Source organism: Caloenas nicobarica, chromosome Z, assembly GCF_036013445.1.
Source record: "Caloenas nicobarica isolate bCalNic1 chromosome Z, bCalNic1.hap1, whole genome shotgun sequence".
NCBI classification, from domain to species: domain Eukaryota; kingdom Metazoa; phylum Chordata; class Aves; order Columbiformes; family Columbidae; genus Caloenas; species Caloenas nicobarica.
In genome coordinates, this window is record NC_088284.1 from 15,531,275 (window position 1) to 15,556,563 (window position 25,289).

The following is a 25,289-nucleotide window of genomic DNA, read 5'->3' on the forward strand; positions in this document are numbered from 1 at the left end:
CCTCTCCAAAAGAGGAGCTTCTCTTTGACTGTCACCATACACTGGTCATGGGGACTCCTCTCTCTTCTTTTTCACCATGCCCTCCGGATGCATTTTCAGGAATGCAATTTCTTAAGCCCTCCTGTCTTCAAATGCCGTAGGAGCAAGTCCACATTCACAATTCTGTCTTTCTTTTGTCTTCTAGCCTAATATCCATGAATTCGTTGGTTCTAATAGTGTTACTCAGAACACCAACAAAACAAGTGGCTTACTCAGACTATTGTGTAACAGCAGTTGCCCTAATGAGTCAGAAAACCTATCACTCACATGTATGGTAACACAACAAAGTTAATAGCCATGAAAACCTTTTCCTCTAATAAATGCTTAGTAACCCTTGTTCTATCTGTGTTGATTCTTGGTTCTGGAACCCAGCTATTTCAGAAATGCCTAATGGCCTACAAGACAATAAATGGATGCATGGCCAGATATGTGCTTTGAGCAGGGTCAGGAGTTACTCCTGCTATAGTCAAGAGATAGGTTTAGCTATTCCATTTCTATAGTCTGTATGGCAACAAGAAGAACAGAGGAACAAGATTAGGAGACAGAGCTTGCAAAGACTATCCTGGTATCTCATGGCAACATGCTTATCTCAGCAACTATGGAGCATAAAGGAATGGTAATGTTCATGTGCTAGTGTCACTGAAAACAGGATAGAAATAAGGGTCTTCAGGAAAGCATTTGACTTTTGGCTTGCCATAGAACAAGATCAGCTGTCCCCACATTACTCCCCATTGATGCTTGTCTAACCTGTTTCTAGAAACCTTTGGTGATGGAGGCTCCACAACCAGCATCTGATGCTGGCCTGTTTATTTCCCTTTCTTTCCCTTCTTCTCCATTATCTTTTGTGTATTCAAAGATTTCTACTTGTCTTCTCATTTCTAAATTAAACAATTCTGATTCTTTCAAACTGTCTTTAAAAGGTAGTTCTCTAGATCTTCCATTCACCTTCACTGGCCTCTCTCTTCTGTCTGTATCTTTCTTGAAACACGATACAGGCACCATACTCAAACTGAGACTTTGTTGATGCTGAATACAGTGAAGTGGTTCATTTTCCAGTTTGTACTCTTTTTGCTAGTATGTTTTTTTGGTTGGTTGGTTGGTTTCTTTGAGGGGTTTTTTGGTGGTTGGTTTTTTTTGTTTGGTTGGTTTTTTGGTTTTGTTTTTTTGTTGTTGCTTGGTTTGGTTTGTTTTTTCCCAACAGCATGATACAGCTGACTGATAATCAGCTTTTGTTCCTCTGCATTCCACTCTGGATATAATGCTAATTGGGGCTTGGAAGCTCAGTGGTGGAAGAACTGGGTCAGTATAGACCATCCTTTGATAAGCAGCACTGCAGCATATGCAAGTTTGTTACATACAAGCATCAGTGTGGGAAATCCAGCTGTAATACAATCCAGACCCAAATTAACCATCAGTTCCACAGATTTTCTTAATTCATCTGCCTTTAAAGAAAGCAGATAGACGGTATTTTGTAATGGCCTTTGTGCATATTTACAGTGATCGAACAGGGGGAATAAACTATGTTGATCACTCTTGACACTTGTCTGTTATATGTTGTCAAGAGTTAAAAAAGAGTTTAAAAAAACCTAGTTATAGAAGTTCTCTGTCCTGCCATTCTTCTTGTTGTAACAAGAGTGAATAGTATTATTTGGACTAAGACATTTTTACCACTGTAACTGTATTGTGGCTTCTTACAATACAGCTACTTCCAGTGGCCACCACACTAATCAGACTGAACACACCACAGGCTTAAAAAATAATGGTGGGGGAAAATGGCAGGGAAACTTATAGAGTATCTTAATTGACTGATTAAAATGTTTTAATCTCTTTGTTTGGATTTAACATTTCACAATCAACTGGACTAAAAAAAATTGCTGAAAGACAGAGATCTGTCCCTTTGAACTTCTGGGAGGACAACAGACTGTAGGGTCTGGATGTACAAACTGCAACTACTGTTCATGCTTTTCCTTTTTTGTTCTGTAAATATCATACTCAGGCCTATGTTTTCTAGCCAAATTAAAAAGTCTGTCCTTTATTTTTTTTTTTAGGAAAAAAAAAATATAGCTCTAGTCATAACTGGTCACTCTAGAAAGCACATGATGTAATGAGATCTATTTAATCCTTAAAAATAATTCATCACAATTTTTATCATGTCATATATCCAAATTTAGTAATGCAAGGCTTTTCTGAATTATCTGAAAGTTAGTAGTTTTATTTTGTGAAGCACTTTGAGACAATGGTCTTCCAATATCCTTTTCAAGCCCTTGGAAAGCAATTAATAGCTTTGTGTGCCACTTAATACATAAGCCTCTGTGCCTTAGAGGCCAACCCCAGTAAAGAATCGAGTGTGATATTTTCATCCCTTGAAAGTTAGAGGAAAAGGTCCTGTTAGCCAGGTTCTCAATCTCTGTTTCAAACATAGTTACAATGAATTGAGAATACATGGACCGCAGCAAATGCGGATGATAGAAACTATCCACTAGCATCTACTGGAACCTTACCTCTGTCGTGACAAAAACAGTGAGATAATAAACCATTCTGAGGAATCACACTAACTACAAGAGATAAATTGTTCTTTTAAATATAAGAAATTACATATATAAATAAAAGAACTGCCTATCATATATCATTTAGTCATATTAGACTCCTGAAAATAATCAGAACACACCAATAGTGTACACAGGTACAGGCTTACTGGGTGAGCTGAGAAACCTCCAATCCCTTCCTTTAGCAGTGTCCAGTGAGGAAGATTTCCTGTATCCTGTAGAAAGGAATATAGGGCATAGTACCATCTGACTCATTTTACTGTAGCAGGAGTACTTACACGTGGGTGGGGAACAGAAAACAGAAAAGAGAAAGGCAAACACAGCAATGCGCATCCCAGTTGCCTTCTGTGCACAGTGAGCTCTTGCACCAACAGCTGAGTGCTGGCATCAGCACACGCTGGCATCACTCCACGCTACCTCCTCCTGTCTTCACTTCAGGCTGGGTTTTTCCTTATAAGTGAGTTGAATGTGTATTTTTATAGCACCTAGAAAATTCAAACAACATCAGTGTACCTACTGAATAAGCCACTATGCAAACCTCACCCTGAAGAGCTGATAATGACTATCCAAGAGGCTTTATTATGAGGATTATAATAATTACCGATTTTTCCTTAAAGTGTTAAAGCTAACTTAGTTACACGAGAATCCAGTTTTAGCTTAAAATAAAAAAGTCCTGAATTACCAAGAGGAAATAAAAATCCTTTAAAAATGCAACTTGTGTATATTGTTATGGCTCAAGCTACAGACAATAAACAAGAAGCTGATGCTTATTACTTGCAATGTAATATGAACCTGGGTGGGGACTGTCAGCACATTCCTTTTAACTCTTGAGAACAGATAACACTGTTACACTGCCTAGCTTTCAACAGATGTGATATTTTTCCAGTTGTGTGGTATGTGGTAACATTTTGGGAACTAAAGAGAAAGGCTTAAAGTAAGGTAAAATACACACTAGTTAAAAAGCCATAAACTGTCAAGCTCAAATGAAAGGCAAGCATTATTTTACAGCTCCACAGCCAAACACTCTTAAGAAAGGTTAATCCTGTGTGGGAATTTCATATTTGCCATTATGTTAGAAAATCAGTGATGAAATAGGGGAATTGATTGCTTCTGGAAGATAAACCTGAAAATTTTGTGAAGCTTTGCCACACCTTAATTGTTCGCTTCGTTGTTATGGGCACAGAGAATGTGGAAAACAATGCAGCAATCATCTCTTCATGGTTTTATATCACACTTTAAAAGATTTTGTGGTGTTAGGTCACAACCTGCCATGTCACTTAATAAATAGGATGCGGGATGCCAGTGTGCCGGTGAACACCTAGGTACTTTAAACGAAGTGGAAAACTTTCCCTAGTAGAAAATGAAAATGTCCAAGCACTACAGTCTCTTTTAACTTGGAGGAAGGAACTCTGTCTTACAATAAGCAGATCCGTGAGCTGAAATCCCCTTTACACATTAGTCTCAGATCTTCACAGTCCTTAAGGTAATGGGTAAAAAAGAGTGCTGCTCTTCTTCCTAATTTTCTCTAGGTTTTGTTTTGGGAAGAAGAAGGTTGAGAGCAAGGAAGAACTTTGTTTTGCCACATCCACTGTTGCAAAGCAGAAACTGGATTTTCTGGGTTAGACATCTGACGTCTCTTAGGCATGGGGCAGGCTGCACCCTCTCCTCAGCAGTTTCCACCTCAGCCTTTAGGCACTGAAGGGCATAGCTCAGTGCCTGCAGGAATCCCAATCCAAAACACAGGTGTTTTCTTCTGCTGGGTTTTTTTGGCTGTCAGTGTGTTTACTCTGGTGTCAGGCTCTTACAGAACAGAGACAGCAGGACACCTTGTCCCCTGGCTCCACACATACAACTCGTCTTCACCTCTCTTCTTCCACAAGAGGATATAGATAACTCCCAAAAGGCCCAAGGAGGATGTTTTTTCTCCAGCATGAACAGCTTGTGCCTGCAGTTCACCTAGAGCATACCAGCAATCATGTCCAAGCTCGCTGGGGCTGCCTCCTGCTGCTCTGCCCAGCATGGGTGGCTGGCAGGAGCAAGGTTACACTCCCTTTCAGGGAGTCACAAGTCAGATACCATGAATTTTAGCTCTTTGGAACAGGTCTTCACCCTGAACCACATAATTAATTTTCATAAATTCTTCAAGTCTTCATACAATACTTCACTGTAGTCTCCTATGACCTCTACTGAGTATTTCATTACATATTTTTAATGTAATTTATGTCTCTAAGTAGAGGTAATTTAGTCATATTTCAATTACTTTAGTGTGTAGGCCATGATATACATGCTAAAAAAAAAAAAAAAGAGAGAGAGAGATCTGTCACTAGGTCAGGAAAAGTAATACAGTAATGACTCCATCCTAGAAAAAAAAAGGATCAAACAGCTTTTCTGCCAAAGCATAAACAAAACCAAACACAGTGAGGAGAACAAAATCCAACATTTTCTTTCTTTCAAAACCCCTGGTGCCACAGGAGACAAAAATAGGTAGAAAAGCAACACACTTCATTTTGTAGAAAATGCACAGCAATAAGGCAAGTGTTGAAACTGTCATCCTCAACTGATACGTTGACTTAAATATGGGGAATTAACCTTTGTGGCCCTAGGAATGTAGCTTTCACTGTGCAAACACTTGTAGAACATTTGGACTTCCTTAATTCTCATGCCCACGCTCCTAGTTAATTTGCTATCAAACCCAATGATGATAGCTAATACATCGAGCATGTCTAATGACGACGTAGAACTTTTATGCAATTAAACCACAAGAACTGCTCTTGCACCTCAGTCCTTTACACTGTTTTGCAAAAGGACATTAATCGACTGCTAGAAGACTATACAGAGGTATGATTACATTGTTTAAATGTAAAATTATTAAGTATACTGTAAAAAGATTTAACTGGATTTAGCAAAGGAAGCTGGTGGGTATGAGTTCATGACCAAGCTTGAGAGAGCTCCCTCAGATCTGGCAGGAGATCTCCAACCTCACCCTGTTGCAGCAACACAGAAAGAAGCCAGGAGGATCTGTGCCTGTGTAAGTCAATCCTGGGCTTACAGCAGACACTGAGCCAGGACCTTTGCAAGAGCAGGGACCTGGAGCCTCCATAAGAGGTCCTGGCTGCTGCCAAGTGCACCACAACCTTGGAACTGGGAACAACTGGCCATCAGAGAGGATTTTCCTTCACTAGAAGCAGATGAAGGACTGGTTCTTACTGAGCATTGTTATGCCTGTCCTGTGGCTTGGGTTGAAGCACTTCACTGCAAGGAGTGGTCACCTGGCCACAAAAGGGTTGAAAATTGCCTGGGACTGGTGCAATCCAGCATAACTGGAATATGCACAGCTGTCAGAAGAAAATATTTCACCCCTCCTGAAGGAATTAACTGCTTTCTCATCATGTTAGGGGCTGACTAACAATCCCAATCCTGCTTTCATCTTGTACATCCCCCAAAGACACTGAAAGATTTTAGGCAAAAAGCGTGGAAAAGGAAAGGTTTCCTGATTCTGTGCCTTGCAACAATAGCGTCACATTTGTGGTGGACTCCTGTACCACCATGCTGTGCTCAGGAAATGGGGGTAGGGCTGTTTGGGTACAGTATTGTGTGGAATCAGTTTCCACAGCCACCCCCAAAGGGAGCAGGGACAATGTGGCATCCAGAGGCTGCAGCATAGTTCCCTGCAGCAAGACAGAGGGAAGCACCTTTTTCTGTCGTTGCCATCCTCTCACGATCTTTCACTTTCACCAGTTGAACAGTGAAAGTGGCTGTTGTGCACATGTAGCAAATAACCTGCAAATCCTAACAGTTCTGTTCACTTCACTTCCATAATGCACATTGACTAAGCATTGTCATAGTCAGCATTTAGATCACATGAGACTTATGTATTAAGTTTAAGTGTTTGAGAAGTATAAGCTAAGTTGACAAAAATATTTTTCTAAATGTGAATAAAAATTATGGCTATGTTGTTCATTAAATTTAGAAAGAAATCAAGCAATTCAATCACAAATTAAATCATTAAACCACAAACAGTTATTTTACAAAAAGAGAAATCCCTCCTCAAAATGTAATGATGGAATAATGAAATTATTACTTTTAATCATAATGCTAGCTTTTTTTGATAGTGTTGTACTCCTCTACTTTGGGTCAAATAACAGCATCGGATAGAGTTTGTGGTTTTTCCCTGATCATGCAGACAGTGGGAGGTGGGCTGAGATGCTGGGAGGGGATGAGGCTGGATCCTGCCACATTGAATAAACACTGTGAGAACAGATATGTTGTCTGTGTGGAAAGTACGTGACTCAGCACAACTGTGTGCATCTTATCCTCACATCCTTCCTTAGCATGAGGAGTTTTGAAATAGTTTTCTGGAGTTTCTGTCCAACAAGCATACTTTTCCCTAAACTCACTTCTTTGTGGACACTAAGCTCTGCTTCTAGACAGACCACAATCTTGCTGATAAAATAATCACATAGATTGTTCCAAACTCTGTGTTTTTTTAACGAATAATCCCTGAAGAGGATAAAAGTAGTACCCTTTCACCTCAATGACGATGGCAGGAATTTCCAAAAAAAGCAATTTGCAAACTACTTGAAGTATGGTAAAACAGTATTTATTAGAGCTGGAGAGAGGGGTGACACTGAAAATAGGACCATATACACTCAAAACCAGAGAAACACGTCCTTTCCATGTTAGAGAGCTGGGAGATACCCAGCTTTGAGCACAGAAATATTTTCTCCTTCAGTTTTTCTAATTCTCCCATCCCCAAGCTACAACTAACAGTATCTGTTCTCAAACCAGTGGTAAGGTATGTGGTCAGACCTGCTCTATGCTCCATCAGATAACTTGCAACACAGGGAGCTCTGAAAAGACAGGTTAAGGAGTGCCAGCACCCCTCTCAAATTGTGAGCTTTACTGCAGTCACTGCTGTGGGATTTGGCTGTGCTTTCCCAGCCATGGGTCCTGCTGACGCATGACACAGGTGTTCTCCTCAGGGAGCACGGAGCTGCTCCAGGAGTCCTCTCCTTCAGCAAACTGCATTTGTGTGAAGTGTGCAGAAGGAAACAGAGAAGAGCACTGGAGGACATCAGAGTGGAACTTAATACTGTCTGGCCATACTAGCAGCTGACGAACTGGCTAACTCAAGTTTAGCCTACGTCTCAGAAGAGCCTGAAAACCAGGGCAAATAACCACACTATTCAAAGGAAGGCTCACTGGCCTGGACACCAGCCACAACAGTGATTATAAGTAGATGCACAGAAAAGAAAAAGAGGAAGACAAACATAAATTGTATTTCTGCAGTTACTCTCTCATACTACATTCTTCTCAAGGAAATTCCCAAATCAGTTATTGTTTGTTTCTTCAGTAATCCTCAATGGATGTCTCTTGCAAGTGCTGTCCACTCTTTCCGGGAACTTAAGGAAACCTCTTGTATCCACAGCATCCTTTGGCAAGGAGCTCCACAGGTCTCCTACCTGCTGAGTGTTCTTCGTGCAGTGCTTTTTATGTTTGAACCTGGCTCCCAGTATTTGAGTGCACAGCCCCGGCCCCTATTTGTGCAGTAGAGGATGTCAGCAGACAGACTGAAGTGTTCTGAATAACTGAAGTTATTCAATAGTTTCTATCATGTGACATAAATATTGTTGGCCACTATCAGGGCCTAAATTATTAATGTGACTGGATCACCATATTGTCTATTATTCCCAGTTTTAGAGGTTTAGAGGTTTTAGAGGTTAACTTAAATCCATTCAGTCTAGCTTTTAAAAGACATTTGTGTGTCTGCTATTTAACTTAATTCATTTTAATTTATCAGCATAAAACTGCAACGGGCAAAATATTAGTCTCTGCCAAGTCAGACAATGCTAAAACAATAATTCCTTCTACTTGTCATGCTGTCTCTTGAACACTAATGCCACGTACTATTTAAATGCCGTAAGCCAGGAGTGCTGCCACATGAACTGCCCAACCTGCTCAGTGCCCTTGGACTTTTGTACATGTCTCTGGAACACTCCCTCTTTTACATTGACACAGGTATGCCATCAAGTATGCTGGGAAACTGATCCTGTTAAAATTCTGCTTCTTTTTGGATTAGTATCCCATGATCCCTGTGTGTTTGTACCAACATGTGGGCCAAAACACAGGGGTGGAGTGGGATAGTGCAGGTTCACATACATACCGGAAAAAAAAAAAGTTATGGCCTTAGACACATTTATCTTTCCCCCCCTTACTCCTACAGGATAGCCCTTGCAATATTTCACTTTCGCAATAACTAGAAAAGTTATAATTTTTCATATCTTATTTTATATCACTGACAAAGAAAGAACATATGGATATGACATGACTCCAGACTCCAGAACACACCACAAATACCAATCGATCAGCTGAAGAGTCAAGTCAAATGATTGAAATGGAATTAATGGTGTGAAGTAAATAAATGCATGATTCTGTTAAATTTCCACTGTCAGTCACGAATGTGGTCAAAATGCCATATTTTGTACATGCAAATTGCAAAACAATTCAGACTAGTAACATACCATAAACTTCCAAAGAGTACAGAATAAAAAAGGAGAGATGGATTGATACTGCACAAACTTTACATTAAGTTCACTTTCGATTTAAAAAGATGATATTGTGATTCAGAAAATCATGGGTTTTATCTATTAAAGCGGTTATGACTTTTACTGGTTATCACAAGTATTAGTTTTCAAGGAAGTATAAGAGACAGGTTCTAAAAATAGAGATTCGATTAGGCAATCACAAAATCACAAAGACAAATACTACTTAGAGTAAGAGGGTCTGCAGATCTAGAAGTTTTGTTCTCAAGTCCTCCTTTACTTTACAATACTGTAATTGTTCATATAATCTTTACATCAGTTGGGACTGTTGCCAATAAATGTTGCATGTCCCGAACTGAACAAAAAGCTTATCATAGAAACCTACTGTGAAGATCTCAGAATTAATTTCGATTTTGTTTTTTGCAAATATCAATTTGAATCTAAAAAGACACTCTGATTAGACAGATCACAGCATTAGCAAGTACTTAATGGTGCACACAGGATCTCATTGTTGCCATTACTGGTTGCTGATTCTTGGCATCCACTCGCAACTGTGAGTGGCGTTACTGCTTGCATAAAGCCCATAAAGCCTGTGTTCCTTGGGAGCCACCAACAATTCTTAGCCGGAGTTCATCCATCCCTACAGCTGTCTCAAACCTTATGTACACAGGATATTTACATAATGTCAATAAAACTGAGGTAATCGAAACCAACACCCTCTGAAACTGAGATGAACAAGACACACTGGCTAGATCACAGCTCAAATTCTATTGCCTGTTCACTTCAACCGTTCCCCATGTGTGAAAGCACAACCTGCCTTTTACTGGTTATAATTGGGTTAGAGCAAGACTACAGCTTTAACTTGGTGTACCTTTCACGAGACTGTTCCGAGGAAGACCGCTCTTCCTTTCACAACGTTTCCTCCACCTATCCCTACACTCCCACATACACTTTTCCATAAATTTACTTAAATGTTGCACTGTAAGTTGTAATTCTGGCAAGACGTCAACAGATGAAGTGATCTTGAGGGGGAAATAAAAAAGTATTTCCAGGTCGCCACTCATAAATAATTGTTTTTTTTCCTTGATTTGTGGGTTCCTTTCCCATAGGCGTCTTCTAGAGGCAAGCTAGAAGGAGAAAAAAATCCTCTTCTGAGAGTGTTCTGGAAACAGTGGTGTGAGGGGTAGTAACTGTGTGGTAGTAGAACACCACTGGAAAAATGTACATGCTTCTACTAATCTAGGAGACACAGAAGGGCTGGTGAAGACAATAGTCAGGCAATAACTGCATTAGAGTATCTGTAGGTTATTTCTATCAAGGGTTACTCTTACTACAGATTGCTAATAATCTGAGACACATGCCCACAAGGCAGAGAAGGCATCTATTCAAAAATGCCGTGAAAAAAACAGGAAACTGTGTCATACTCCACTTTGCTTTTATGGTGTTCTCTCAACCCAGTGTAGCTCCACACAGGCAAAAGAACAAATTCTTAGAGATTGTTTTGGAATTGCACTGTTTACTGGAATAATTATTTATGCATTTAATCTTACTGCCCAGAAAGACAGGGGAGGGGTTATAGTGCCCTACTTAAGTGCCCTACTAACCACTGCCTTTTTTGGACATTTTTTGTCTTTTAAATGCAGGAGTAAAACACACACAAAAATTTTTAAATAGTTAACCCCACACAATATACTGCCTTATCCCTCTGGGAAAACCATGAGTCACACATGACTAGGATTGCACTTATTTTGTACACAGGATTAATTTCTTATAAAGCTCTTGCCAGAGAACTAATGAAATGTCTGACAGCACTGACTGTCCATGGCCCCCTACCCAGATTTTGATTTGTATCTCCCCAGTTTCCAAAACCTGGCTATGATTTGGTCAGTTCCCAAGTCTCTGAGATCACCTCTTGATGCTGCTCTTTGAAGGCGAACAGGTGTGTAAGTCCAATGTCATTCTTTGCGTTCTTCAGCTCACACTCCCAAAGCACAGCTCTCCCTGCTGTCCACCAAACTTTGTGGTTTGATATAGGCGTTTTTCCCATACCTGTCGTCTACCTCTTCAAAATTAGTTCAGTGTATGGAGTCTCCTGGACCCCTACTGCTACCCTGAGACCTAACAGGTGTTCTTCTTCCTCAGTGCCCCACCTGGATGGTTCTCCTTCTGGGCTCCTGGTGCTTCATTTGTTTGGAAAACTGCTGTCATTTGTGTGCTGAGGAAGTAAGAATGCAGAGGGGCTTGAACAAGGTCCTCTCAGTAAAGGCAAAACCATGATGGATCTCAGCAGGAGACCTTGCTGTTGCCTGAGTCATGATTGCTCAGTAATGATGAGCATGACCTAAGGATATGAACTCTTCCTAGCCAGAATCAGATAAGACAGGGCCTAGATAGCATTTCAGTATCATTTGCTTTAAACAGAGGTACATGAGTGTAAAACTACTGAGATTCACTCACAGTGCAGAGCATCATGTCAAATCTTACTGTATTCAGATCCCAAACAACAGTAAGACCACTGAGGTCAGTGTATTGATAATAAAGGACTGGGTTTTTATTCTTCTAGGAACATGGTTATACAATCATTAACAGCTGGGCTGGAAGAGTTTCTCAAGGCATCACCAACTTCTCTTGCCAGGATGAACTATACATATCCACCTCAGTTCTGCTTGGCTAAATCACTTTAAAACTGCCAGTGATGGAGGTCCTACAGATTCCCTAGAAAGTGAGAGCTCAATAGAAGTAGCACAAATTGTTAGAACTCTTCCTAATACCTAACTTTGCTAGCATTTCAGCCTACTCAGTGAACACAGAAAACATGTTGAAGCCTTGGACATACTTTAAGTATGTCATCACATCTCTCCGCAATCTTCTTTAGACCAAACAAAATTAATTACTCCAAACATTGTCCAGATTGTTCCAATTGTTCGCATCTTCTCTGGACTTTTTTCCAATCTTCTTTAGGAAAGATACAGACTGAGTTAAAAATATCCTCCAACAAATATCTTAACGATGCTGAATGAAGGAAGGACTTCTTCACATACGTTACAGACAACAACCCTCTTTGCTACAAGACAATACCGGTGACTCCAACTGTGTTTCTGATTCACTGTAATGATTCAGATTACCTTAAGAGGAGTGGTTATTTTATACACTCCACCCTATATTCCTCCCAGTGCAGATGTAAAAACACTAGGTAAGAATTGTAATAGACTCATTATGAAAACAACTTTCAGCTTCCTTCAAAATAGTTTTACAAACTGCTACATAAAAATAGTAACTCAACTGACATGGAAGGGGAAAAAAAGAAAAAATAAATCCCTCCTCAGTTTGGTCAGTGTATCTCAATATTAATTTAATTAATCTGCAGAAGGCTAAAGTGCTTACCTCTTCTTACTGGCTAGGACTAACATTTCACTATACTCAGCAGACTTTGCAATATTTTCCTGACATCAGAAAGGTTTCTGTGGTAAAATTCAAGTTAAATCATACTTGGAACTGGTGTGGTTTAACTATATTACTAAAAGGAATGCAGAGAGTAGAAATTATCTGAGAAATGTTGTGTTATTTTAAAATGTTTCAGGATGCTTTCAACATTTTCAGTTATTGCTTTTAATGGTTGCCTAATAAAGACCCATTCCTAAAAGTAATTTGGTGTTTAGATAGCCCCATAGGGTCAATACAAACTGAGTTATCTCCATGATAATCCATCACTAAACTTCCCATGTGAGATGGACCAACAGGATTCAGAAAAAGAAAGATGTGGAAAACCTCTATCCAGTTCATCACAACTAATACTGTGATTAATTTTCCACCACAATCTTCCCCACTGTATTTCTACTGCAAATAGATTACCTACCTAAGCATACAGCTCTTCAATAATCTTGTTTGCATTATTATAATGCTGAACTTATTTTAAATTCCACGTGTCGAGGCAAGCTCCTGTTTATCATTGTCTGCTTGCAGGCGATTTGCTCTGGAGACTAGTTAGCTATTACAAAGGACACACTCTAACAAACATGCCAACAGATAACAATGTTTCATTTTGTTGAGCTATTACATATTTTTATCCTAGCTTAATAATGTTTCATTTCCTCAGCACAGGTAACAGAATGACGCTATGTACACCAGACAGATACAAACTCAGCCTAAATTAATAGTTGCACTGATGAGTTGCAAGCAAAGCAATTTGCACATGCCTTTCTCTGCATTCCTATCTATGCGGAGAAAGTACTTCCCAGTTTACAACAGCAGCAGGATAAGAAACCACTACTAGCTAAATGGTGGTATTCTGAGTGTATCTATACACATAAGTAGAGGTGTAAGTACAAGATTATCTATTTATTCATGAGCACACTCTGTGCAGTGCACCACAGAAAGATCGGCTATAATGTCATAACTAAATCCCTTTAAAAATGCATAAGCACAAGCACGGTGAATTGAGATTTCAAAAGAAGCCCGAATTATAGCATTTCCTAGTATTCAATTGCTTGATTTTGGCACCTTAACATGCTTTTATTTCATGTAGCTGTAGGCACACTTGAAGATAGACCTACTACAGGTTATACAACTGTCAACACAAGTACAGAAGTAGTGCTTTATATTCTGCTTAGACCAAGACATTTTGTTAAATTTGTATGTCCTCTAGTACTGCAAAGTCAAGGCAAACATGAGTCACAGCTCTACCTCCATGTCAGTGTGAAGCCAGGCTTGGGCCACCTGTGTTCCTAGTCCCCAGGCACTGGGCATACCTAACATTTTGTTCTAGACCTTTCGCCACTTCTGTTTGTCATGCCTCCAGCCCAAGCCCTAGATCTCCTTGCTTTTGAGAAAGGTGAAAATACAGGAACAGATAAAGGCCAAACATCAGGAACATAGGACACTGCTGACAGAAAGTCAGAAGAATCGTGATGACAGCAAATAACCATTAAGGGACCACCTTGAATAACACATACTACCTATCCCTTCCCCCAATAAAGTGACCCCCAAATGCCATGAATTAATATGCTAGCCACACTGGTACTCCAAGTAGCAATGATACAACAGAACATCAGCATGACATGCTTATAAAGCACATATTTTCCGTGGCCAGAATTTCCAAAAACTGCAAGAATCTTGCAGTGCATGGGGTAAGAGAGGGAATGGAAGTGACTTCCTAAATACAGAGTGAAATAAAATTTATCTTTGCTACTGGAGAAACAGAAAAATATACAGCTGCTGCCCTTAACCACTTTGTTTCCTAGGATCCTTGCTAGACACACATAGAGCAACAAGGACATCATTGACAGCTGCTAGATACTACCTAACGAGCCTGCCAGCAAGGCCAACAAGAACTGAGCAGGAAATAGAGTTCTCTTCAAAAGTTCACAAAAACAAGCGAGAGAGACTGCTTAAAACGGCACAGGGGCTTTTACGGATGAGAAACACAAAGCGGAAGGACAGAGGGCTTCATCGTGTTAAAATGAGTTATCAAAAGGCTTGTTATATCCAGAGACCTGGTCTAACACTGCAAAAGTACAGCCTTGTAGTAACTTAGTACTCAGGTACTCTTCTAGTTTCTAAGATGACATGTGGCTACTGTTGGGACAGGCTAAAACACCAAGAGATTATGCCTCAACTTCTTCTGAAACAAAAACTAAACTGGTTTATAAGATGAAACTATCCATGTTTTTTCATTTGAATGAAACCGCACCCGCCCTCCTTGAATCCTTGCACTAACTGCATTGTTTGAAGGATATTTTAAGTGCTTGTGCCACCACTAGGAGACATGCTGATTTTTAAAGTTAGATTTTTATTTCCTCTCATTTCCAAAATGAACATCTTCTTGCACCTTACAAAGCCCATACGTTTGTATGAGACATATGCACAAACAGCCCTCCCTTAGCTTCTCCCCCAACAGACACGTGGTATGATTACAATAAGCCACACAGTGAAAACAGATTTGCCATCAGAATTCAGAAATTCACAAGGAGACACAAAGCACATAAAACAAGCTCTATGTATCAAAAATACTCCCGCCTATTTATCCCAGCAAAACTGCACAAGTACTGACAAGTGCCTTGCAATGAAACCACTTCCATTTCTCATTTAATAAAGGGGTACCAAATATATTTGACAGTCACACATCATCATTATTAAATCACATAATCATGCCATTAATCCATTAAAAATGAATCAGGATCCAAAGGGTATATCCTGGAAGGTTCCCTTTGGAATCCTACGCTAAACTGTGTTAATACCACCACAGCCACCAGCTACTCAAAGTGCAAGAGAACACATGTTTCCAGTTACGCTCTTTGCCCAAATGTGTACAGGACTTTCGTGATAACATGCCCCCCACAAACATTGCTAGAGCAGGGAATAATGAGCTAGATGCTCACTTATCTTTTTGTCAGTTTGGGGTATGCTTTGATAATCAACAACCCACGATGTGCCAGTTCAAAGCTCCGTTCAGGCCACAGTATAAAGACGGAAGGTGATTCTTCCCAACTCATTATAGTAAAATATAGCAGTATGTATACACATACACATATATACATTCGTGGCAGAAAAAAAAATGTATAGCAGAGAAACCAAGAAACTACCAATTTATAATGGAGAATTGAGGTTTAATCAGCATCTGTAGTCATGTAGTTATTCTTCCTGTGGCAGTAGTATTTATTGCCATTATTTTCCAATGATAAACAAGCAGTTTTATTTACAAACTGTTAAATTTTCTTTCCAATCTGTTTGATAAATGGCACACTAAAACTTTAAAATAGGTTTGACAAATCAGTTGTCTTCAATAAGGGCTACTATAAATCATGAAGGCTTAACATTACTCTGTACAGAGGTCCCAGTGATTTGAACATGAGGCAGAACTAATTTGTAGACTATAAATGAGGAATCTTCCTAACAAATATTATCCCTGCTGAAGATGCTAGCTAGGAACACCAACTTCTTGATAAAAGTAAGTAGAACAAAACCAGAACAAAAGCCTTGTTAACAAGGCACAGACGGAGCAACAGGAACTATTGCTTACAAGTGCCGAAGACCATTAGTTTGTTATAAAAATCACAGATTGATTTGTGTTGGAAGGAGCCTTTAAATATCATCTAGTCCAACCTCCTGCTGTGGACAGGGACACCTTCCACCAGACCAGGTTGCTCAAAGCCCCATCCAAGCTGACCTTGAACACTTCCAGGCATGGGGCATCCACAGCTTCTCTGGGCAGCCTGTGCCAGTGCCTGCCTGTGCTCATAGAAAAGAATTTCTTCCCTATATCTAATATAAATTTACCTTATTTTAATTTAAGAATATTACCCCTTATCCTATCACTACAGGCCCTGATAAAAATTCTCTCCCCATCTTTCTCCTAAGCCCACTTTTAAGTACTCAGAGTTCACAATAAGGTCTCTGTTATAAGGCAGGTTGATAGAGTTGTCTGGTATTAAAGTTGCCTTACAAGCTCCATTTTTAATTGCTTGGGAATCTAATAAGTTGTTTATAAGATTTTGACACTTGCTTCTACACACAGCCACAGAACTTCTCCAGTTGCAGCTCTGACCTGTCATGAGACAGCCTAGAGCAGATTTTGTTTAGTAACAGCAATGAATCTTTTTTCCCTTGAGTTCTCAATCCCTTCCACTGTTGCTGGATCTAAGCAAAAGAGGGAAGGAGCTGTCTGCTTTGAATGTAAAGGGAACAAAAAAGCAGACTGGATGGAGTAACTCAAGAGAAAACCAATAGTGAAAACTAGGACTGGGTGCTGGCAGGAGAGCACCAGCTATAGCAGAGCCGGATGAGAGAAGGGCTGACCACTCCTTTTACTAGAGATCCAAGAGGGAAAACACTGTAGAGACCAGTAGCCACCACATGTGTACACACCTGTTTGAAAGGGAGATTAGATTAAAAAAACAGATGAGAAGGCTGCAACTCACTGGACAAGGTGATTAGAAGCAGAAGACTAAGTACCCATGAAGCAGTTTGTAATGGTAAAGTAAACAAAACAGCTCTGTGAGACAGAAACAGACAGGGAGGAAGTCTGGAGGGATGGGCTGACTTTCCCAGTACTTAGCAAGGAGTCTGAGACTAATATGAGAAATCTATAAACAGTCTTAGCTGGGTAGATGACAAACAGGAACTGTGCTTTGAGTATGGAGCAACTTATAACAAAGGCTCAAAAAAGAGAGACCCTTGATATCGACTCAGACCAGCAAAACTTCCACGTGCATTTACACCCTTCTGTACTCCATTTCCATTTTCCATCTGTAAATTGGAAACGATGCCGCCTTCCTCAAGTCACAGCCATGTTTCATGACCATCATGGAAAGCCCACAAAACCCACCATTTTCTCTTCAGAACAACATAAACCAGTATATTCATAACATATTAATTCAAAAAAGAACAAACAAACAAACAAACAAACCACACAACAATTTTATCACCAACTGAGCACCCAGCATTTTGCAGACTGACTGAGGCAGAGGGAGCTCTACTAACGTAACCAGAGAACTGATCTAGAGGTGTGAACCAGTGCTGAATGTGTAGTTTTTAAATAATGGAATTTGGTAAGTTGTGTGCTTCATTTTACAAAACTAAAACCATTTTTTAAATCAGTATTTTTGTCGATAAATTGGAAAACATTGCTGGTATTGCATTGTACTTAATTTTGTTCTTGGAATCCCTATTTGCAAAAACAAAAGAGAGTTGGAGTTTTAGCGAGGTGACAAGCGAAAACACCTCTTTCTCACACTGGGTCGCACCAGCGCAGCACCATGAATGCATTTGGGTTAAGAAGGCATTATACATTTTCCTGCCTGTCATACAACAACATAGCAAAGAAGGGCAAGAAATCTGGCAAACACAAGTCAGAGTAACGCTGTCCCACAACACACTCCTCCAGCCCACTTCCTCGCCAGCTTGGCCTGGACCCTAGAAGGAGCCTGCTCCGCTCCAGCAGCAGCTCGACGCGAACCACGACCACTGCCAAATTCCTGGCTGCTCAACCAGGGCGCCCCGGCTCTACCCAGCTGCAAGCTGGCGACAGAGCACCTGCCGCGGGTCAGAGCCGCCCCCGCCCTCCGGCCGGGCTCCCACCGGCAGGCGTGGAATCAGGTGGCCGCCGGAGGGCCAGCTTGAGAGCGAAGGAGGGAGAGCGGAGCCCCTGGGCACCTGCTAGACGCCGGCAGCCGTGGAGCGGGGACACGGCCGGCGAGACCAATCGCCCCCTCGAGGGGGTAACGGACGCCCCCGCCATTTCGAGGCGACCGCAGCGCACCCGCTGGCAGGCGTTACCCCGCCATTTTAGGGGCAGCCCCACAGCCCTTCGGGGGTGGGGGATGTGGCCTGTGGCCTGGCTCGGCTCCGCCCGCCGCCAGGCTGGTGCTGGCCAGACCGCGCCTTCCGCCCCCTCCTAGTTCAGGTATCAGGTGAAACTGGTCAGGCGTGCGGGAGAGGCGGTGGTGCCCGGAGCGTTGCGGGAGGATGGCTGGGCGTCGTGGGCTGTGCCTGCTGCTGCTGCTCTGCACTCTGTTGGGACCCACCGCTCCTGCAGGTAAGAGGAGTGCGAGCCGTGGCTGACGGGTGCTAGAGCCGCCGGCGCGGCTGGGGTCAGCTGCGGACGGCAGAGCTCTGGCGGGGCTCCGTGGGTGCCACGCTGGTTGTTCGGCGCCCCTCGGCTGCGAGCTGGGCTGTGGGCGGTGGCGCTTCAGTCCGGGAGCGGTGCGGGGGACACGCTGAGCTCTCGGTGGGTGAGGCGTGGGGTACAGCGGGGCTGAACTGTCCCGAAGAGCAGGTTTCTGGCCGCCGGCTAGGGTGCGAGGGGCCCGGAGCGGGCTGGGAAAGGTTCTCGTGGAGTCGAACGGGTTCGGAAAACTCGGGCCGGTGGCTGCGGAGCTGCCGGGATGCGCAGGGGGGGCGCCGCCGGTCGGCCGGCCTCGCCGCCGGGTGGGGGAAAGCAGCTCGACGGGCAAGCAGCTGGCTCGGCTTCCACCCCTGTTTGGACTTCTGGGGGGCACGGAGCCGGCGGGGAGGGGTCCTGCGCGGGGTCTCCTTGGGAGCTGCCTGGCACGCGTGGCCTGGCTCACCTGCATCGGTGCCGTACCTATCTCGTTTTAGGATAGCAACCTACCTACAAACCGTCTGTAAACAGAAAAAAACCCTCAAAAGTCCACGTTCTCGCTTTTTTTCCCCCCAACTCTGAAAAGCTAAGAGTTTTTTTTAACCATAATTCGTATCTTTCTTACATTATTGTTTATTGAACATAAGTGCTTTTTTCGGGAAAAATCATTAATATTTCACTGCTGTAAGGTTCATGTCTCATTACCTTTTCTAGCAAACCTCACTGCCATATCTATGCATGCCTTTGCACTGTGTCCTGTATTTGTTCGTTCTCGTCTTCTTTATATAATAAAAGTGTATGCGTAAAGATTGTGTAAATATTGACGCTAAGATTACGGTGGGTCCTATTTTCACAACAAATAGATACTAGATAGCTGCAAATTTTGTTGTTCAGATTGGAGTTTCTGAAATTAAACTGCCTCTTAATATCCCAGTTGTCTGACCTGGGTGGGGGGAGGAATTTGGAATCATCTTGGGACAGGGGGGAGGGAGTAGTATGCCTAAAAGTTTTGGCTGGGTGCTTGTTCTTCTGGAGTAGGGCGATGATATGGCCTGGAAGTGTGATACTATGCCGACCAAGGGAGATGGACTGTAAGCCAGGGACTTACTGTGGCTCTTTTCTAATAGGTTAATGCCATTACAGAGTTGTGGTGAATCTGGGCTGCAGATCCAAGAACAAGGGTAATCTTAACCTTAGTCATATGTGGGTATTATCATGACCTAAGCTAGTTAATTTGGATACTTTGTGCTGCTATCACTTTTGCGTGTGCAAGGGTAGGCATAATCCTTCGTTCGGTATGCAGTGGATTATATCTTCTGGATAAATGGCAAAGGTGTTGAAACAACCTTTTGTTGTGGGAGGAGAGTACATTTTTCCCATGATGCCAAGGAAGCTCTTTCCGTGGGCAGATTAGCAAGTCAATTGCATTCTCCACATGTGAGTCAGGCAGGGTGAAACTCGGCTTGGAAAATAACTCAATTGTTATGGAAAACTGAAAGCTCAGAAGGAGTAAGAAAAGGATGTAGAAAATGCACATACCTAACAAAGGATTGGTTGCTTGGTGAGGGAGTGTTAGCTGCGAAGACAAACAGGACGCTGAACTGGCTGAACTGTCTCGCTGTGTGGGTGCCAGTTGGCCTAACAAAAGCTGCCCGGTATCTGCAGTCAGAACTTCCAAGGCTGGAACTACTCAAAGTCAGCATAAAAGCAAGGCTTGGTCTCTGAAATCACTCATTTAGCTTGACTATGTCTTTAAAATATATAATAAAGCAAACCTTTGTCTTTGTTCTACCACTTTTGCCATACTAAGTCGTGTCTGTGGTTCACGTGTCCATCAATATGCTTTTTTATAACTCTTACTCTAATGTGTTACACAAGCACTTTAGAGAATTTTTAGTGATTATTTTTTATTATTATTTTTTTCAAGCCAACCTATGTACATCAATTGCAAAGTGTTGTTTTATATATGATAACAAACCAATAGTAAGAACAAAGTGGTAGTATTTGCTCTTCCAGTTTTCTACAATAATTTAAGTCTTTGGACTGGAATACAAATAGTATGACTGCAATTTGGTAGTATAAGGTACTTACTGATGGGCAGGTGCTTAAGATAGCATTGCACACTGCACTTTATTAGGGTACTTGGAGAACTGTTGTTGGTTTAGAATAAATGGTCTGCTTCCAAGCATCACCAAAATCTTTACTGGCTAAGCTGTAAGCCTGAGAAAAGAGTCTTTGCTTAGCTGGTTATCGTTTACATTATCTGAATCTATGTAAATTATGTTCTTCAAGCTGGTTTTATGGTTTCTATTATTCACAGCTCAGATTAGGGACCCGAGATTTCTGTATTATACAAGTAAAGAGTCTTTAACAGTATTGCTGACATAATCATGTGACTTGAAGATCTGAGAGCAGAATTTGTATAATTCTGCCCTCTTGTAGTTATACCATGTATAGGCCAAAATGATTGTTTGGTATTTGGATTCATTTTCTTTAGGAGTGTTGTTTTATTGGTATAATTTAGATTTCAGACTTCATGCAGTCTCCTGCAAAGGGTTGTCCATATAATTGTACTGGAAAAAGACTTCTTACACATCAGTTTTCCAGTGAAGCCTGCCTGTACCTGGAGCTTGTCAAATACTTGTTAAGTGGAGCTAGGGTAATTGAATTCAAAACTCTAAAGAGCACCAATATATGCTATATTTCTGTATATCTCTTTAGGTCACACAGTCTAGACAGCATGGTAATGTTTTATGTCAGGCTCTTGCAGTAATAACTTGAACAGCTATCTAAAGTTGTGCTGCTTTTGAGAATCTGTACTGGAAAACACACATACTTGTGTATTTACATATTTCCTGTGTGAGAATTCTTTTCTTATACTTCAAAATGTAAGATGTAAACATTTTTCATTCTGGAACTGTATCAAAATGCTATTTCTTGAATAACAAAGGCATCATTCTTCAACACTGTTGATGAATGCACACAAATCTGTACACAAACCTGCTGGTCAAGAAGACTCTCCTTTATACTCCAGTTAGGGGTTTTTTGTGGCTAAAATCTTCCTCAAATATTGATAGAAACTGAGATAAGGTTAAAAATAATTCTCCCACAGACAGTCGAGTTTCACGTCCAAACAGTTTAGCTTGGTGGATATCTGACTTCTTGGAACAGTGAGAGCTCATGGACAGTATCCGCTTTTGCAGTTCAACCTATAAGCACGAGAGGGGTCTGAAGGGGTTCTGGAGAGGTTCTGAACTAAGCCATATGGAGGCTGTCATACAGGACATGGCCTGGAAGTGTCCAGTCAGGAATGGCTGGCTTGCCCATGTGGTTTGTAAGTTACTGTGGCATTCAAAGAGGCAGACCAAAACTTGAAGTGATAGCTGTCTTGTGTATGAAGCAACTATAGCTGTCATCTCAACCATCTAGCACTCTTAAGTAGAAACTGCACAGACTGTCTGACCATCTCGCCCATGAATTGGAAGGAGAACGCAGATGATTTATCCTGTTGCATCTTCATGCACCATGTTAGTCTATTCAAGTTTCAATTCAGATACCGTGTAATGTGCATCTTCTTTTCTCCTAGAGATGATTTGTGCATAGCTTTGGCATTACATTCTGAGTTTCCATTCCAGCTCATCAGAGGGTAGCATGTTTCTTTTACTGCATACCTGATTTTTAGGCCCTCTAAACTGAGGAAAATCCTTCTGCAGTTACGTTAGCCTGCTGCAAAGTTTTATGAGTCCCAGCAAATAGGTAATCTGGCATTGCCATGTGAAAGGATAATGTTTCCCTGGAGTACTTGAAGGAGTTTTTGTTATAACTATTCAGATGGTAGGAGCACCTGACAGCCATTTTAACAAGGTATTTTTAATATCACTGGTGATGTGGAAAAACATTTTGTTTGCTGATACAATCTTTGAATAGGGATATAGGTTGTCTTTTTGGATAATAAGCCTAAAACAAAGAAAAGAAAAATTGTCAAGGGTTCGAAAACTAGTCTTAATTTTTCTGTTTATGAGATCCTCTTTAATTCTTCATAGTACATCATGATGTCTAATTCATTTTTAAAAAGATTAATGTCTGTATTTCAGTAACTTCTTTTTTTTTTTTTAATTTTAGAGAATAGTGGAACCAGCAGTTCAAAAGGAAGAAGTTTCGCTGGCCAAAAAGTTTCAAATACAAATAATGCCTCTGAAGAGTTATACAAAGTGGACGAATTTGCAGCAAAAGTCCTCACAGGAAAGCTGACTACAGTTTTTCTTCCCATTGTCTATGTCATTGTCTTTATCATTGGTTTGCCAAGCAATGCCATGGCCCTCTGGGTCTTTTTTTTCCGAACAAAGAAGAAACATCCAGCTGTGATTTATATGGTTAACTTGGCATTGGCAGACCTTCTTTTTGTTGTCTGGTTCCCACTGAAGATTGCGTACCACGTAAATGGCAATAATTGGCTATTCGGTGAAGGTCTCTGCAAAGTACTTGTTGGATTTTTCTATGGAAATATGTACTGTTCCATTCTCTTTATGACATGCCTCAGTGTGCAGCGGTATTGGGTTGTAGTGAACCCCATAGTGCATTCAAGAAAGAAATCTGAAATTGCCCTGGGCATCTCCATTGCTATCTGGATTCTGGTTTTGTTGGGCACCATTCCATTGTATCTTGTTAATCAGACGTTATATATTTCAAATCTTAACATCACTACCTGCCATGATGTGTTGCCTGAAAATGTTTTGGCTCATGATATGTTCAGTTATTTCCTCTCACTTGCAATTGGACTCTTCTTAATCCCAGCTCTCCTCACTGCTGTTGCTTACATACTAATGATTAAGACTCTGAATGCTTCTATCTCAGATGTAAGCACTGGGAAGAAAAGAAAGAGAGCAATTAAACTCATTATCGCTGTCCTGTCCATGTATCTTATCTGTTTCACACCTAGCAATGTGCTGCTTGTTGTGCACTATTTGCTCCTTAAAACCTACAGCCAGAGCTATCTGTATGTGTCGTACATAACTGCACTGTGTCTTTCTACTTTGAACAGTTGTATTGATCCATTCATCTATTACTATATTTCAAAAGACTTCAGAGACAACCTTAAAAATGCTCTTCTTTGTCGAAGTGTGCGAACTACACGGAGAATGCAAGTGTCTCTCTCATCAGGCAGATACCCCAGGAAATCAAATTCTTATTCTTCAAACTCAAATGGGACCACTAAATCAACCTACTGAGTTTAATCCTAGAAAAGTGAACTTTTATTGCCACTGCTGAAAGGATGGAAGTGACAAGAGACTTACTTTGTACAAGAGAGGAGAGTCCGAAGACACATCTCTGCTTTTTAATCACGTTGGAGCTTGGATTTCAGAACTGGCAGCTGCTTACCCTGTGTAGAAATCATAAGCGGACAAATCTTCCTGCTAGACTGGAGAAAAAAAAATCATGACATTTCAGATGCTCTGGAAAAATGCTGCTGACCTGGAAGACCGTTGTGGTTGAAGACATTTTTGTTCAATATTGAAGCTGTTAAAAAGAAAAATGTTGCTGGAATGTTATGTAGTATTGCTAGTATACAGGGTGTTTCAAAAAGATGGACCTAATTTCAAAGGAGTATATTTTGTGATGGCAACACATTACAATTACACAAAAATTAGGCATCTAGCAGTCATAATTTGAAACTGTACCCCGCTCTTTCAAGTGGTAAGAGTTTCATTCATGGGCGGTTTGTGGTTGCAGAGATATCCGTTCATCTTTTTGAAACACCCTGTATATCTCTGCAACCATAAACTGCCCATGAATGAAAGTCTTACCACTTGGGAACATAGAACATTTATAAAAAGATTACTAAAACTTGATAACTCATTAAACCATTCGTAAATTTTTGTGTAATTGTAGCAAGTTACCATTGTGAAATATACTGCTTTGAAATTGGGTCAGTCTTTTTGAAACACTCTGCATTTAATTAACAGATAAATCTGTTTCATTTGGCTTTAACTGTAATGTATTAAACAGCTGAACAGATTGTGTATGTAGGACCTTGCTCTATGTACCTGCTCACAGTGAACATTATTTGAAACCATAAAGAGAAGCAAAGGAAGATCCATTTCACCATCTTGGTGTAGACTGTTTATTATATTTAGTATAATGCAATTTTATGTTGTTTTCAAAGTTATCATGCTGTAAATACTAACATCGCAGAAGCCTGTAAGGTTATCCTGTTGAGTTGACAAGCTGAACTTGTTGTCACCTAGCACTGAGATAGAATCTTAGTTGAGATTATACACTGTTACTTAATACTTGCCAGTACATGATTTGAAGTGGGGATATTTAACAAAGCTTTGATGAATAGCTGTTTGATTTTTATATAATGTGCCTTGTATTTTTTAAGATATCTAAATAAGATTTTTTTTTTTTAAAGTAACATATTTGAGTTGGATGCCTTCTTTTATGCTTTTACATGCTCTTCAAAACGCAGAGTAGTTCAACTTGCCTAGCTTCAGGTAATAAAGATATTATTCCTAACAGTGAATTAGAAGTCTGGCAACTGTAGGCATAATGTCTAAATGGGTT

At 40.8% G+C, this 25,289-nt stretch overlaps 1 protein-coding gene across 1 annotated transcript; it reads left to right on the forward strand.

Moving 5' to 3' along the window:
- The first annotated feature begins 18,447 nt into the window (after window positions 1–18,447).
- On the forward strand, window positions 18,448–25,085 carry F2RL1 (F2R like trypsin receptor 1). The gene is made up of 2 exons (XM_065657147.1): window positions 18,448–18,659; window positions 22,848–25,085. The coding sequence occupies exons 1-2, from the start codon at window positions 18,590–18,592 to the stop codon at window positions 23,951–23,953; spliced, it is 1,176 nt and encodes a 391-aa protein (XP_065513219.1). The 5' UTR covers window positions 18,448–18,589; the 3' UTR covers window positions 23,954–25,085.
- Window positions 25,086–25,289: the final 204 nt, after the last annotated feature.